Source organism: Oryx dammah, unplaced genomic scaffold (assembly GCF_014754425.2).
Source record: "Oryx dammah isolate SB20612 unplaced genomic scaffold, SCBI_Odam_1.1 HiC_scaffold_25, whole genome shotgun sequence".
NCBI lineage: Eukaryota > Metazoa > Chordata > Mammalia > Artiodactyla > Bovidae > Oryx > Oryx dammah.
In genome coordinates, this window is record NW_024070209.1 from 99,561,758 (window position 1) to 99,578,556 (window position 16,799).

At 56.3% G+C, this 16,799-nt stretch overlaps 1 protein-coding gene across 2 annotated transcripts in view; it reads left to right on the forward strand.

The window, feature by feature from the left end:
- The first annotated feature begins 1,575 nt into the window (after positions 1–1,575).
- The window catches only part of ASS1 (argininosuccinate synthase 1), a 52,290-nt gene continuing 37,066 nt past the window's right edge, over positions 1,576–16,799 (forward strand). Inside the window, exons 1-4 of one of the 2 annotated variants that reach the window (XM_040225391.1) lie at positions 1,576–1,590; positions 10,056–10,165; positions 12,332–12,400; positions 13,717–13,905. In XM_040225391.1, the coding sequence (XP_040081325.1) occupies positions 1,587–1,590; positions 10,056–10,165; positions 12,332–12,400; positions 13,717–13,905 (372 nt within the window). In that variant the 5' untranslated portion in view covers positions 1,576–1,586. Of the gene's footprint in view, positions 1,591–2,274; positions 2,350–10,055; positions 10,166–12,331; positions 12,401–13,716; positions 13,906–16,799 lie in introns of those variants that run through there. The other variant, XM_040225392.1, reaches the window with a different exon arrangement.

Below are 16,799 nucleotides of genomic sequence, written 5' to 3' on the forward strand. Positions count from 1 at the left end.
AAGAGTCGGACAGGACTGAGGGACTTTCACTTTCACTTTTCCCTTTCCCTGGAGGTTCAGTGGTTAGGAATCTGCCTTGCAATGCAGGGAACGCAGGTTCGATCTCTGGTCAGGGAACTAAGAACCCACATGGAGCCAGGCAACTAAGAAGCCACATGGAGCCAGGCAACTAAGCCTGCATGCCACACCTCGAGAGAACCCCATGTACTGCAATGAAGATGCCGTGTGCTGCAACTAAAGTCTTAGTTGTATTCTGCCAAATACAAAAGTAAATCAAAGATTTTTTTAAAAGCATCTAGTAAGAACCACAAGGGTTGTGCTTATGGCCCAAGTCCACCCAGACCTCCTCGGGACTGTTAATCTTATTTTCTCTTCCACCCTCATCCCCCCCACCCATCCATCCTAGACTGGAGAGGCTCAGCTCCCACCCCACCCTCTTCTTAAGGTCTGGGTAATGGGGCTTCTCTCTGGGGCCACCATGACTCTGGAGAGTTTGGGAGAACATTAGATCTGGCTGCCTCAGTTTCCCCTCCACTTCCTCTGTAATAGCTCCACAGAGGGGGGCCCCCATCCATCCACACCCTCCCCAATTTTCTTGAAGGGCAGTGACATCTTAGAGGAAGAAACAAGGATGGAGCACAAAGTCAGAGGATGGAGACGTAAAGACAGGCCGGAGGGAGTTTCCTGGTGGTCCAGTGGTTAGCTCTCTGCCCTCCCACTACAGGGGACATGGGTCCCACCCCTGGCCTGGGAGGCAGTAATGAGGAGCCAAGGCACCGCCCAGGGCTCCATGAGCCCTGAGGGTCTGTTGTTTTGTGGCCAGAGGCTCTGTGAGGCCCAGAGGTGGCCCTGTGAATGGGCTAAGGGGACCCAGCCACCACTTCTCTTCCTGCAGGAAGTGACTCAAGTCACCCCAGTCGCCTAACCCCACAGAACTCACGGGGGTCACCTGGCCACTACAGCCACTCGTGGGATCTGGGGGCCAGAGGCTGAGGGTGTACAGAGGGCTGCAGCTCTGCTAGTGAGTTGGTATGATGCTTCTGCCCTCCTGAAGGACTCACAGCTACTCAACTGGCTGACGTGCCTGGGTGACCAGATCGGAGTGTGGGGCGGTGGGTAGGGGACCGGCAAGCAGAGGAGCTGAGAGTGACTAAGCCTTCACCCCTCTCTGCCAAGGCTCCCTTTTACTGGCTGCTCCTTATTTGCAGGAAGGGGCCTGGAACAGGGCAACCTCCTTACCATGACCTCCCCCTCCCCACCCTACCTCTTTTCCAAGAGGGCTGAATGAATGGCTAACCCAGTACAGCTGCCTCAGGGTTCCCACCCCTAGAAGGGTCCAAGGCAGGGAGGACTTGGGAAGCTGCCCTCTGGGGGTCAGTCCTAACCCAGGCATTGCCTTTGACAGGTTGGGACCCGCTGTTTTATTGGGTTGCGGTTCCAGTGATTGATGCTTCAGGGCCTATAAAACCAGGCTGAGAAACTCCTGACACAGAACCTTCTGAAGGCCAGACTGGGGTCACAACTCCCTGTTTATTTTGCAAGCAAGAAGCTTCGCCTCTGTGAACCTCAATTTTCCCTTCTGCTTAATGGGTGAGCAGTGAGCCAGTCTTTTTTTATCCACTATTTACTGAGTGCGCCCGGGTCAGGTGCCAGGCTCTAGAGAGACAGCCAGGGACCCGTCCTGGACTGAAGGATGAAGCTAGGACCTTGTAGGATCATCTCCTCCACCTCAGTTTTCTCACCAATACAATGGGCTCGGGGGCTCGCTGGGGGCTGGAGTGGAGGGAAGGGAAGGAATTGTGGGGTCTGTAGCAAGGCCGCCACTGGACAAAAATGGGCCTGAAACTCACGAGCCTAAGGGATTTTTTTTTTTTTTAATTCCACAACCACGGCGAAGCTCTTGAGCGTTCCCCACCGACCAGGCGGCAAGTCTGGCAGGAGGGGTTGTCACGCTGTCCGTTGAGCGGGTTCCAGCCACTGCCGCACCCAGGGGAGCCGCCAGCCCGCGGCCGGGAACGGTCAGAGCCTCCAGCTAGGGAGGAGGACCTGTCGGGAGGAGGAGTGGGCTAGGAAGTGGGATGGGGGGAGGAGGGGCGGGGAGAGGAGGGAGGTGGGAGGAGCGAGGAGGGAGGGACGCGCCGGGCCCCGCCCCGGCCGCAGGTGGCCGCGAACGCTGAGCGGCTCCGGGAGGGGGCCGGGCCCGGGGGCGGGGCCTGCGCTCACGGTCCCCCGCCTTGTCCCCCGGCCACCACCGCCTCGGGCCCTGCCCCCCCGGCCCCGAGCTTATAAACCGGGATGCGCGCCGAAACCCGCCCTGCTCCGCCGACTGCTGCCGCCGCTGGTCGCCCGGTAAGGAGGGCCCCCGCCTTCCCACTCCTCAGCCTAGGTCGCCCTCTGCCCGGATCCCTCCGAGGACCAGCGGAGGAGGCGGAGGGGACCGCGCGCCCCCCGCCCCGCCCCCGCTTCGGACCCGGGAGGGAAGGGGGCGGACGCCCCGACTCCTGTTGCTCAAACGCCGGACGACCGGATTCCTGGCTCTCTGGGGCCGCGGGGATGCGACCCGGGCGCGAGTCCGGGTCGGGGGCGGGGAGGGGTCGCTGGGGAGCAGGTCGGGTTACTTGTCGCCTTTGCGGGCCGAGGTCCTTTCTGGATCTTCTTCCTTCTCGATCCAATTTTCTTTATGCCGCGAACCCCACAAATGGAGAACCTCGGGAACCCGGAGGGTGTTGGTGGGGGTGCGGTTCCCGATCTTGTTTGCCCCCACTCTGACCGCCGTCTCTGTCTCCACTAGAACCAGGGTACCAGCCTCACCTCGGGCCCCTCGCGCGCCCCCCGGGGGCTTGGGCATCTCGGCCCCTCCCACAGCCCCGCCTCAGTTTCCCTGAGCGGGTGGACTCGGGGGCTCCAGGCAGCCCTCCCCAGGGGGCCTCGGGTGTGGCTGGGCTCCTTCCTCTGCAGGTGCGGGATGGGGGGCGGTCGGTCGCCCGCCTCTGCCTCCTGAAAGGGCTTTGCGTTCTCTGGCTGGTGGGGTCGGCCGCCTCGCCCGGCCGCGGTGCCCGGTTTCCGGCTGGCACCGGACTATGGGAGGGGCCGCTCCGCAGGAAATGTCAGCCGTCCGGGTGGCTGTTCCCTTTGGCCCCTTGGGCGGCTGCGCCCTCCAGGGAAGGAAAGTCTGAAATGGAGGAAACTCCTCTCCCAACCCGCCAGAGCTCTTCCTGAGGAGGCCCCGTGACCTCAGTGCCCTCCCTCCACCGCCGCCTCAGTGCTCCTCTCTGCGAAGTGGGGGCGTCTGCTCCCGACGGCGCCGTCTGGCTGCCCCTCCCGGGCAGGAACAAACCTGTCCTTTCCCCAGGGATGGAACAAATAGGTCCTGGGCTTTGATCCCTCCCCTCCACGCCCAGACGAGGGACAGGAGAGGGCAGGTTTCTGGGCCCCTGCAGACCCCAGCCCTGAAGGCAGGCACAACTCCACGACTGGGTGAGGCTTTGGGTCAGCCTCGCAGCTTCCCAAGCTTCAGTTTCTCGGTTCGTCGCGGCTGACACCAGTTCAGGGCTCAGGGAACAGTAACAGGATGTGTACTGTGGGGGGACTTCCCTGGAAGTCCAGTGGTTGAGACTCCCTGCTTCCACTGTGTGCCTGCTAAGTAGATTCAGTCGTGTCCAACTCTTTGGGACTCCATGGACTTACAGTCTGCCAGTCTCCTCTGTCCACAGGATTCTCCAGGCAGGATTACTGAAGTGGGTGGCTATGCCCTCCAAGGGATCTTCCTGACCCTCTGCTGTCTCTTAGGACTCCAGCATTGACAGGTTCTTTACCACTAGCGACACCTGGGAAGCCTACCCACATGTCCCGGGGCAGCCCCCCAAAATTAGGAGGATGTGTACTGTTGAGAGCGGGTCCTGGGTCCATTCGCTCACTGTCTGGGGAGTGACCCACTTGGTGCTGCCATTCTGGGGGCTCAGGAGTGGGGGTCCCTGCCCTCCCATCTTAGGTTCTGGTGGGGGAGGGAGACTGTAGGGGTGGGGACTGCCCCAGGTGGAGCCAGCTGCACGATTATTCCAAGTAATACTGGCTCTGTTGAGTGCTCGAGAGTGAGTTGGTAAATCCTGCCCACTGAGCACCTAGATCCCAGGGCCAGGCCTGGGGTGGGTAAAGGAGAGAGGCTCCCATTCATCACACTCTTGAGCTCCCCTGAGTACCCACCTGTGCCCCCATCAGCTGCCTGCTTCCCCTGGGCTTGTGTGGTCCCTTGGCTGGGATGGTAACTTGGGCCCAGGGCCCCAGGGACCTGACTTGGGGGTGGGGGACAGTCCCAGACTCACCTGCTATGCAAGCGCTTTCCTAGCACCCCATCTCATCTTGGTCCTGTGAGTCCTGGGAGGCAAGCCAAGACTGCCAGATGCCTTCATCCGAAGGAACGCTGAGCACACAGCCTCTGAAGTGAGTGCCTTGCCTGTGGGCATCCACGTTGGAGGGAGATAACCTCTCTGGAATTCAGGGTCTATGGCCCTGATTTTCTGCTGAAACACTTTGGGCAAAGTTGATCTTCCAGACTTTGGCTCCTTCTTGTGTGGCGTATGCCCTCTCTTGACTTGAGATAGGCCAGGTACCCAAAGGCATTTTAACAGAGTAGAATAAACAAATGAATGAACTCACCTTTGCTCCAAAACCAAATGCTGTTTGGAGAGGGTTTGAGTGAGTGCCTGTCACCAGGGCCTGGTGAGGTCTCCTTAATCTTCCTACCTCCCACCTCCAGACATTCTTATCAAAACTGGAGTTTCAAACTTGCTAAGTCAAGGCATTCCCCGCTGACCCCTCTCCCTGGCAGAAGGAGTTTGCTGGAGCACTGGTGGTATTCCCAAGAAAGCCCAGCATTCCTGAATCGATCCTCAGACCCCAGGAATTTGCAGCTGACAGCCAGCTCCATATGTAGCCTAGAGCACCCCCAATGCTCTCAGCTCATCCATCAGATACAGAAATTGTTCCTCTGTGCCTCTCCGAGGCTGTAGATGAAATGAGCTGAATCTGTCAACCGAACGTTCAGGCTGAATCCTGATAGCGGCACCTCCTGGTCAAAGTGTAGAATTGCAGCCTGGCTCTATCAGACATGAATGAGGGCACCCAGCCAAAGGGTTCAAGTTGCAATCCTGAAATGAGCAAACCCCTAAGTCAGAATTCTATGGCTTAGGTAGAACCAAAAATGTTTTTTAAACGTTTTTAAAAACTAATGAACCCAGCTCGACTGAGTTAGAATGTGAGGGAGGGGTTCCTGAGGAAGAGTCAGGTGGCTGTAGCCACAATATACAGAGAAAGAAAATTGGTGATTGGTGGTGATTCATGGGCTTCCCAGGTGGCTCAAGGCAGGATACATGGGTTTGATCCCTGGGTCGGGAAGATCCCCTGGAGAAGGAAATGGCAAGCGGCTCCAGTATTCTTGCCTGGAGAATCCCATGGGCAGAGGAGCCTAGTGGGGTATATTCCATGGAGTCTCAAAAGAGTCAGACGTGACTGAGTGTCTAAACAACAGACAAGTAAACTGAAGAGGAGACAGTCTGTGGTCCCCTTGAGGCCAGAGCGTATAAGACAGAGAGCAGAAAAGAGCAGGTGGTCTGCAGACAGCGTAGGTTTCCATCCCCCAGCACTGCCATCTGCTAGCTTGAGACCTGGGCAAGTCTTATAATTTTTCTGAGCCCCACTCACCATCTGTAAACAGGTGGTAATAATAGCCCCCACCTTGAAATGATGCCCATGTGGCACTAAACATAGTAACTGCTCTTGTCATCCTAGCTCTGACACTGGAGAGCCACAAGAATGTGCCTAGTGCTGAGCAACTGCCCTGGCTGGCCGGGCACACTCACTGGGAGCTGGCAGGATGGTTCTGGCCGGAGCCCTGGAGAATGCCCCCTGCCTTGCCAACTAAGGTCAAGCTGGCAGGCATCTTGGAATGAGGCCCCCTTCTTCCCTTCCCAGGTGTCCCTCTTTGGCAGCCGGTTGGCTGGACTGGCCCCGGGAACCAAGGGCATGAGTGTTCTCAGCAGAGGTCGTGTGCCTGGGAGCTGGGGCACCTGCCCTGTGCCCTCCCTGGAGTCTGGGGCGACTGCGAGGCCGGAGCTGGGAGGATGGCTGAGTCCTCAGACGGGAAGCCCTGTGTCCTGGGGTGTCAGAACCAGAAGGACTTCCAGGTGGTTGTGCCGATGGTGATACTGAGGCTTGGAGAGTGAGGGGCTTGCCCGACAGTGGTAGGAGAGTTTGATGGGCACAGGCGTGGTGCCCGGCTCTGAGCTCTGGGCTCTGGGCTCCTCTCGAAATCTTATCGAATCCACAGTTGCTCCATGGGGGGATGGGCTGTTCTTGCTCTCAGCTCCTGGACTCCAGGTCTGGAGAACCCAGCCACTGCTCTCTGCCCTAGTCTTTTCCACTCCTCCTCCCCTAAACCGAGGCCTCCTTGCTTGCTTGGCTTCTTTAGTTTCTGCAGCAAGCGGGCTGCCAGGACCTCACTGGTGGGGGAAGGGGAGAGCTTCAGCAGGAAGGCAAGAGCAAGGCCAGTGTCAGATTGCATCATGCTCTCAGCCCACCTGCCCTGCTAATCTGTACACATGCAGGTCCAAACACACCACACACACACACACACACACACACACACACACGGTACATGCATGCAGTCTCAGGTACATACTCCCGGAGAAATGCAGGCACACTTGTGCACACACACACATCCCTGCATGCAGGCACACGCTCCAGGGTCCACACATTCCATCACGAGGTTCAGACCCGGAGGCTGAGGCCCTCCGCCTGTGGCCTGGCCGGCAGAAGAGGCTCATGAGTTTCCGGATGAGAGTTTCCAGATGAGAGCATGCACGGAATTCCAGACATAGAGGGGATTTTAACCCTCTATTTTTATAGGTGAGGAGCAGGCCTCCAGACAGCAAAATCAGCAGCCTTGTTCTGAATGCTTGCCACCTGCCAGCCACTGAGAGATGGTCCTTGTCTCCACAGAGCTCACAGTGGGTGGCAGGGGCAGAGTGCATCGTGACTGTGCTGTGATGGGCCACACTCGGGGGGCACGGCGCACATAGGGGCAGGGGGCAGTCACTGAGGCAGAACCAGGCAGGCCCAAGTGGTCTGCCTCCATGAAGCCACCCCTCCCCTACTCTGGAGCCCATCCTCTGGCTCCAGGGCCTTTGGGGGTTGACAAAGTGGGGGTGACCCCTAGAAGCTGGGTGAGTTTTGGGCTCACATCACCTCTCCCTGTCACTCTGGGTTGTCTGGGCCACCGGCAGCTTCCCAGACCCCACACCTCATCCCAGGGATCCATGCCCTCCCCCACCCCACCCCAGAGAGGGTAGCCTTGTACTTTTGAGTCTAGCTGATCTGAGTTTGAATCTGGGCTCTGCCACTTAGCAGTCAAATGAGGCCTTGAGCACGTTCTTTAACCCAAGCCTCAATTTCCCTATCTCTAAAATGGGGATGACACAAATGGAGGCCGTCACTTATAACGGACACATCCATTATCTTGATTGTGGTGGTGATTTCATGGGTGTAGGCACACCAAAACTTACTAAATTGCACACTTTTAGCTATGTGCAGTTTATAGTTAGAGCTGTACAAATAACACAACATTACTCTCCTCACCCCAACCAGCCCCGTCGCACACAAGCACACAACTAGGAGCTAGACAGGTGGCCCAGAAGGGAGTCCAGGAGCTGAGTAGGCTGGGTTCACGGCCTCTGGTGTCACCCAGCCGCTGGGCCAAGACAGGTTCTGGAAGCAATCTACTCTTTCAACCTCAGGCACTTCCTACCTTGAGTCCTTCCTGCCTCCCTCCCTCCTGATCCGCCGTTGCCAGGCTGCGGTTGCCATGGGCACATCTGCTGGCCCCACCCTGCCCAGGACTACCTGGGGAGGTGGTTGAATGAATGCCCACTGAAGGGGAGAGTCTTGGATATTTATCCATCAGAACTGCCTCCAACCTCACTGTCTGTGAGGTGTTTCCCCTTCCTAGTCCCAGGAGCAGGAAGGACATGTGAGCCCTGGGACTGGCTGGTGGGCAGCCTGGTGAGATGCCAGGGGCTGCACACAGCATAGGGCTTCCCAGGTGGCTCAGATGGTAAAGAATCCGCCTACCAATGCATGAGACACGGGTTCGATCCCTGGATCAGGAAGATCCCCTGGAGCAGGAAATAGCACCCCCTTCCAGTATTCTTGCATGGGAAATCCAATGGAAAGAGGAGCCTGGCGGGCCACAGTCCATGGGGTTCCAAAGATGTCATAAGTAAGCAGCAGCTGCTGCAGTTCATAGGATGAATGCTCTTGCCCCTCGGTTGGGCTGGGTTCTGCTGCAAAGGGCTGAGCAACCGCTTTGCCACCAAAGCTCCAGGCTCCTTCATGATGCAGGAGCCTGCATCCTTGGAAGCAAGGTGACACCCCTTCTGGGCTTACGTGGATCAAAGCAGAGGTATCCGCAGCCTTTCCCAATAGCATCTGTTAAGGACCCTGACCTTGGTCAGTCTCTAGTGTAAATGCTCCCACCAGAAACAAGCACACTCCCAGTAAGTGCAGGAAGCTGGGACCGGGTCCACAGAGGCTGGAACCAGATGGCCTGGATCCAAATCTAGCCCTGCCACCTGCTGACCGTAGGACCTCAAGCAAGTGACCCCACCTCTCTGACCCTCAGTCTCCTCTTCAGCAAAGCGGGCACATAGCAGCATCTATGCTCAGGGCCACATGGAGAGTGCAAGGGATGCAGGGCAAGCCTGAATGTAGCCCGAGGCTTCTGGGAGGGCCTTCTGGGCCGAAGGAACGGAGGCTGCAAAGGCAAGGAGTGAGAAGGCCTTGGTACCTTCTGGAAACTTCGGTTTAGCTGAGGAGAGGGAGGGATCGGTGGGGGCACACACCTGTCCTGCTGGGAAGGATGGATCTGTCATCTGTACACCCAGTTACCTTCTCCCTCTGGGCCTCGGAGTTATGAGTTATGGGCTTCCCAGGTGGCTCTAGTGGTAAAGAACCCACCTGCCCTTGCAGGAGACATGGGTTCGATCCCTGGGTTGGGAAGATACCCTGGAGGAGGAAATGGCAACCCACTCTAGTAATGTTGCCTGGAGAATCTCATGGACAGAGGAGCCTGGCGGGCAACAGTCCACGGGGTCGCGAAGAGTCAGATGCACTGAACCCGGACAGGGACAGACAGCTTCTGGGCCTTGGATCCCCCTCTGCACAGGGGGAGGAAGTTGGTCTCCCAGCTCCTCCCAACTAATCTTTCTGGAGTTGAGTTCTCTGAGGTGTTGGGGGTGCAGGGCTTGTGTTTCCCCCCTCAGAGGTAATTGTATTTGAAAAGAGCCAAAAACCCCTTTGTGTGAAGGTTCACTGGGCCCAGGTGGAAGAGGTCTGGGGGGGCAGGGCTCTGCCCTCAGCATCCTGTCCCCCTAGAGCTGAGAGGGCGCCCTGCCGCCTGGGAAGAGCCGAGGCTCTGGGGCCAGACACAGACGTGTGCTCTGCAACCTTGAGCTAGCCATTTACCTCTCTGAGCTTCAGTTCTGCCTCCCCAGTGGCGGGCATGATGCCCACTTCTTGGGGTCAGAGTGGGGGTGCTGGGTGATCTTTATGAGGCTCCCAGGGCCATGCCTTGCCCTGGCCCAGCTTAGCAAGGAGATGTGTAGGCTGCCTGAGACTCAGGAGACGGCCCCTCTCGTCTCCTGACACTGCGACCTTGGCATCCCGACCTCGGTCCCAACAGCTCAGTCATTTGTCTTCTTCTCCAGCTGGTGGGGGATTGGCTACATGCCTCCCCCTGCCAGGCCCCAGCGTGGTCTGTGGGGATGTGCAGGGTCAGGGTCCCCCAGGGAGACTGGGGGGCGGGGGAAAAGAGGTGTGGCTGCATGAAGGGTCAGCTCCTCAGCGGCTCCTGATGACAGCTGAACATTCTGTTCTGAACCCCATAGCGGCCTGTCCGGGGGATAAGGGTGCCCAAGGCCAGGAGGGAGCTGCTGGGAGGGGTTGGCAGGCGGGGTGTGGGGGCTGGCTCTGGGTCACTCACATTCCTTCTCGTCTCCCTCCAGTCGCGATGTCTGGCAAAGGCTCCGTGGTTCTGGCCTACAGTGGGGGCCTGGACACCTCCTGCATCCTCGTGTGGCTGAAGGAGCAAGGCTATGACGTCATTGCCTACCTGGTGAGGGGGCACCCGGCGTGTCTTTCTACCTGTTGGTCCTGCTGCCTACCTGCCCACTGTTACTAATCCAAGCCTGCCCCCTCACCCAAGCCTGTCTTAAACTATAGGGAAATTCTTGTTTACTGTCTCTTTCTATCTGTTAGGTGAGCTCCTTTGATGTCCCCCAGGTCTGAGATGTGCCCCCCAGAGCGTAAAGGAGGCTGGCTCTCCATGCACTCGCTGAAGCAGGGGCGGGGGCACCAGGAGTGAGTGTGGTGGAGCCGCTAAGCCACCCTGCCCAGGGAGGGACCAGGGGCTTGGCTTGGGTCTGCTGAAGACCATGGAAAGTCACATAAACTTCCCCTTTCCTGCAGTCCTCAGTAATTCAGCAAAGATCTAGGCTCCTACATGGGCTAAGCTAGATGATTAGAGATCACCTAATTCTGGAACAGCAAATAGGCCACAGGCCATAGGTAATAGATTAACTAAGATGCCACTCCCCCATCCAGGGTCCATAGCAGATATCCCCAATCAAACCAGCTTCACTTCTGATAAACCTGGACATAACCTCTGAGTCTTTCTCCATAAGACTGGCAAATTCTAGAAATCTAGCTTAAGCCAAACAAAACCAAAAATAAACAACAACAAAAGAAGAAAACCAACATAATTCAGTTTTTCATCTAACCAAGAAGGCCAGGGTAAGATGGCTTCAGGCAAGGCTGAATCCAGGTGCTTATCCAAATTTGCCTCCATCTCGGCTTGGCGTCATTCTTGGCCTCTCCACAGGGCAGGCAAGTCTCTCATCATCCTCTAGTCTTCTGAGAGAAAGGACTTTCCCCAGAGGCTCTGATGGAAAGGCCAAGGGAACACTCATTCACTGGCCCGAGTGCCTGCCCACCACTCATTTGTCAGTATGGTTGTCCCTTGGAGGCTTGTCCCTGTAGTGAGCAGGAAATATTTGCTCTCATCCATCCCTGTGTGTGGGCTCCCCAGGTGGTGCTAGTGGTAAAGAACTTGCCTGCCAGTGCAGGAGATGTAAGAGATGAAGATTCGATCGCTGGGTGGGGAAGATCCCCTGGAGAAGGAAATGGCGACCCACTCCAGTGTTCTTGCCTGGAGAACGCCATGGACAGAGGAGCCTGGCGGGCTACAGTCCATGTGGTCTCTGAAGTGACTTAGCACTCATATGCATCCCTGTAGAAAGAGGTCCCAGCAGAGAAGGTTCTGTTCCCAGAGGAAGTGAGGAGAGGGCATTGGACAGGAGAAGTTCGTTCTTGTCAAGAATGGTTTGCAGTTAAAGTCAGTCTACCACTGGTAACAGTGCCGACCCCACGCCACTCCAGTGGAGGGCGAGGGTGAGGCCCAGGGAGGGGACGTGTCTGGCCCACAGCCCCCTGCGGAGAGCAAGCGATGACTCTGAGTGAACGCAAAGAGCCTGGAGTGTGTGCTTCACGCCGTGGCAGCACCAGCGGGTGGTCCGGACCCCAGACTGTCACCAGGCAGATTTAAAAGCTGAGTGGCCTCAGAAACAGCCCCTGCAGCTGGACTCTGGGAACACTCTGGAATCTGCTGAGCAGAGTCCGGGGTCAAGGTCTGGGCGGGAGGCCACAGTGTAGCCAGCAGAAAACATGCCTGTGTCTAGACGGGGCTGTCGGAACCAGAGGTCAGGCTCCAGCAGGGGGACAGCTGGGCGCTCCTAGCCTGGCCCTCTGCTTCCCGCCGGCTCTGGTGCCCAGGGCAGTCAAGTTGCTGCACTTGGCTGGGGCAGTGAGCGGGGAATCAAGCAGCTGCTGACAAGCCAACCTTTGTACTGGCTTTGGGGGAATTTCGGGAAAAGATTGATGGGTCCAAAGGCAGCTTTAGACCTTCAATGCAGTGACAGCAAATATTGCAACCCCACAGCGCAGGTGCGCAGGGCCAGATGTCTAGCTCCTTGAAACTGCTTTCCAGAGCCTCAGGCAGCTCCAAGGAGTACAGCGTCCCCAGACCCTGCTCCTTTCTCCTTCCTACTATGACCTCAGCCATCCAAAGAAAACCACCTTCATCTGTAGACAGTTGTGTGTGAAAGACACCTGCCCAGGACTCACCCTCGGGTGGAGAGGGTGGGGTGGGGGTGGGGGGTGACGTTCTTCTCAGCTCTTCTTTCTGCCCCTGGGCTGATGGGTCCTCTCTGCATCTGCTCGTCAGGCCAACATCGGCCAGAAGGAAGACTTTGAGGAAGCCAGGAAGAAGGCACTGAAGCTCGGGGCCAAAAAGGTACCAAGTGTGGGCAGGGTTGGGGGCTGGAAATGGGATCTGACACATTGGGGTCAGCTGTGGGGGTCCCTGTCCCAGAGCTCCTTGCCTCCTATGTCCCTTCTAGTTGGTCCTCTTGCTTCCAAGAATATGAGGTCAATTCCTTCTGCTTTTGGTGTGAGAGCTTCCCTTGTGGCTCAGCTGGTAAAGAATCTGCCTGCAATGCAGGAGACCTGGGGTCGATCCCTGGGTCAGGAAGATCCCCTGGAGAAGGGAAAGGCTGCCCACTCCAGTGTTCTGGCCTGGAGAATTCCATGGACTCTGTAGTCCCTGGGGTCACAAACAGCCAGACATGACTGAGCGACTCTCACTTTCACTTTGCTGTGTGAACCATCTTCTGGTTTCTCCTAGCCTCTCTTCCACCCCATCACCTCCCCATCCCACCTCCCCATCCATCTACGTCTTCCTCATCCATCCATTCACCTGCCCACCCCTCATCCAGCTACCTGTCCACCCACCCATCCTTCCATCCACTCAACAGTATCAGTGAGCAGCCCATAAGATGAACTTGGCCATCATAGTCCCTGCTCACATAAGCTCACAGTACCAAGGAAACACAGTATCTGTGAAGCACAATAAAACTCACATCCGAAGCCTTAGGGAGCTGTCACATTCACAGTGTCAGATACAAGTTTTCCATAATTCTAGTTTTTTTTTTACTGGAAACCTTGAGTTTTATCACTGGCACAAATACTCAGTTTTCCTTGAAGTGACAGGGTCATTTCATTTTTATGCAAATTGTGGCCAAAAACCCAAGTCTGAATTGACCCTGTTTTGTCTGTCAGTCCTTCATTCAAGTATGAATGTTGGTTTATGAGAAGAGTGGCTAATTTAGCTAGTAACTCACTTGGGCATGGAGCAGAAATGCTTCGTGTGTATATCACATTTTGTATTCAAGAGTTGGGGCTTGATTGCTGGCTCAGTGGTAAAGAATCCACCAGCGATACAGGAGACTCAGGTTCAATCCCTGGGTCAGGAAGACTCCCTGGAGGAGGGTGTGGCAACCCACTTTAGGATTCTTGCCTGGAAAATCCCATGGACAGCGGAGGCTGGTGGGCTGTAGTCTACAGGGTCACAGAGTCAGACACAGCTGAAGTGACAGCATGCACTCAAGAGTCGAGATTTAACAAAAGTGAATCGTTTTCTACTGCATTTTCAAGACCACCCTTAAGCATCTGTTAGCCGCATCTGCCTTAGACGCAGGCCATTGGAGACTCTGTCTTCTGACGGTGCCCTGTCCTTGCCAAGGCTCCCTCCCATAGGCTGCTCTCCCATAGGTGTTCATTGAGGACATCAGCAAGGAGTTTGTGGAGGAGTTCATCTGGCCGGCCATCCAGTCCAGCGCGTTGTACGAGGACCGATACCTCCTGGGCACTTCTCTCGCCAGGCCCTGCATCGCCCGCAAGCAGGTGGAGATAGCCCAGCGAGAAGGAGCCAAGTATGTGTCTCACGGCGCCACAGGAAAGGTGAGGCCAGGGTGTGTGGCTAGGGAGGGTGAGGATGCAGGGGCCTGCCAGGCGAACGTGGGCAGCCGGGCCTGATGGGCGGTCCTCGAGCAGTTGTTAGTTCTCCCCCAGAACAGTCTGCTGTGCCTTGGACTGGCCCGCCCAGCATGACTAAGGGGACTACGTGGACAGACTGGCCCGTCCACTCTAAGAGGAATGTTTCCAGCAGCAAGTCAGGGACAGCTCCACTCTGCGCCCCAAGTGTGTGTCTCCCATGTTCCCGCTGTGGTGGAAGCCGTGTCACCCCATTTTTGCAAACCTGCCTTTGAGGCTCAGGCTCATCTTTTTTTTTCATGCCTAGTATTAGTTATTTCAAAACTATTATAAAACATGAAAAGCCATCAAATATCCATAAATAGGGGGTTGACTGCATAAATAACACAATGCTTTGCAATATAGTCATGAAAAGGAGCGAGCGTGATCACCCAGAATGAGTATAGTAAGTGAAAAAGGCAGGGTGCACAATTGTATGGTGCCATATACTACATTTTGCATAAGAAAGAAACACTGGGAAGCTACATGGAAACTCTCCACAGTGAGTGGAAGGGGCAGGAATGGAATAGATGTCTCTGTTGTGTTTGTTTGTTTTTTTTTTTTTTGGCTGAGCTGGGTCTTCATTGCAGAGCGAGGGCTTAGTTGGCTGCAGCATGTGGGATCTTAGTTCCCCAACCAGGGATGGAAGCCGAGTCCCCTGCATTGTCAGGCGGATTCTTAACCACAAGGGAAACCCCTCTTAATAACGTGTTGCATAGATCTGACTTTGAAAACTTCAAGGTTGAATTTAAAAGATAAAATTCACTAAGCCATCTATCTCGAGAAACTGAAAGCAGATGGAAAGAAATGAAACTCCTGTGTGTCCAGTCTGTGACGTCATCACACAGAAGAGAGTATTCCAGTGTGAGCTCAGCACATAGTATTCCACTGAACAGTAGGCTATGTTCTGAGGTGGACATCTGGCCAAGGTCACAGTGGGAGTCGCTGTGCAACACAGTGGACAGGAGGCTACCCGTTCCCAGAGGGCTTGAGTCCCAAGTGTGTGACCCTGAGTAAGGCCCTTGCCTTTCCTGAGCCTCAGTTTCTTCACTTGCAAAGTGGAGAGGAGGCCCTGTCTTCGTTTCCAGGGCAACCACATTACAGACTATGGGACAGAGGAGCCTGGTAGGCTATAGTCTATGGGGTCGCAAAGAGTCGGACACGACTGAGTGACTTCATTTTTATTTTGCCGAACAGCGCCCCCACCAGGCGGCGCCGGCTCGTGTGCCTGGAAGCTCACTCGTTCACCTGGTGCACAGTCAGCAAGCTTGTGCGGAAGTTTGTGAAGGGTCGGGTGCGCACCAGGCTCCTCTGTCCATGGGGATTCTCCAGGCAAGAAATACTGGAGTGGATTGCCGTTTCCTCCTCCAGGGGATCTCCCCGACCCAGGGATCAAACCCAGGGCTCTTGCACCGCAGGTGGATTCTTTACCACTGAGACACCAGGGAAACCCATCAAAGCAGCTTAGGTTCATTGTTTTTAAAATAAGGCCAATTTTATTTTAAGAGAGTCTGTGGCATTTCCAACTTTTCTAAGTTCAACGGTGCCATGGTGGCGGGGCCTGGAAGCGTTACGTGTTGGGGACGAGGTTGGCCGATGAACTGTTTAGCACTGTGCCCCCTGGGAAGCCATTCCCAGCTACCTGTGAGCTAGTCTGGCGGGCTACTCTCCATAGGGTCACAGAGTCAGACACTACTGAAGGGGGACATGGCAGCCCACTCCAGTATTGCCTGGGAAATCGCATGGACAAAGGCGCCTGGTGGGCTACAGTCGATGGGGCTGCTAAGAGCCAGACATAATTGAGCACGTAAGCCCACAGGTGGAAACAGCTGCCAGCACTTGTGTGCGTTTCTGCATTTGGACACAAGAGGGCACCAGAGGCTCAGGTTTGCGGCCTTCCTGGGCTGACCCTGCAGGGAACCTCTGTTTCCCTCTGGTACTGCAGGGCTTGGGTTCTGAGAATACTGTCTGCGGTAGTTTTGTGGCCTCTGGAGATCTGGGGACGGTCCTGCAGTTCAGTGTCCATTAGAGAGACAGATTTGAAACATCACTGGGGGGCTCCAAGACCAGCAGCAAGGCCACAGGGGACGGGGGGCCCTGTCTGCCCTCCACCCCAACATCTCCCATCTCTTCTGGGGGTTGATGGACATGACTTACTCCCATGCCTTGGTTTCCCCTTGTTTACATGACCTGGGAAAGCCCCCAGCAGCCTCTGAAGACAGCTGCCTACAAGAGGGAAGAGATTGGGGAGGAGCAGGGAGGCCTGGAGGGTTCCAGAGGATGTCAGGCGTGAGGCGTTGCTGGGGAGAGAGAGGCCACCCACCTGCAGGGGCTGGTGGGCTCTTGGTCCGCACCCCCCCGCGCCGGGAGGGGGGTGCGTCATGACTTGAACACGTGAGATGAGCATCCAGAGTGAGTGTGCAGCCGCAGAAGGCTGGCAACCCAGAGTCAGATCCACATGGGCCACTTGAGCCAGAACTTTCTGCAAGTTGGGCAGTGGAGAGACCCAGGGCCTTGTGGTCCTCATTCCAGCCTCTCTCATGCACCGGCTCGCTGACTCCGCCCACTGAACCCTTACCCAGCACTGGCTTTCCTCCATGTCCTGGACTGTCCATCTGGACAAAGCCAGTTCAGTCGTGTCCGACTCTGACCCCATGGACTGTAGCCCACCAGGCTCCTCTGTCCGTGGAATTCTCCAGGCAAGAATACTGGAGTGGGTTGCCATGCTCTCGTCCAGGGGATCTTCCCGACCCAGGGATCGAACCTGCATCTCTTGTGTTGGTGGGCGGGTTCTTTATCACTAGCACTGCCTGGGAAGCTCG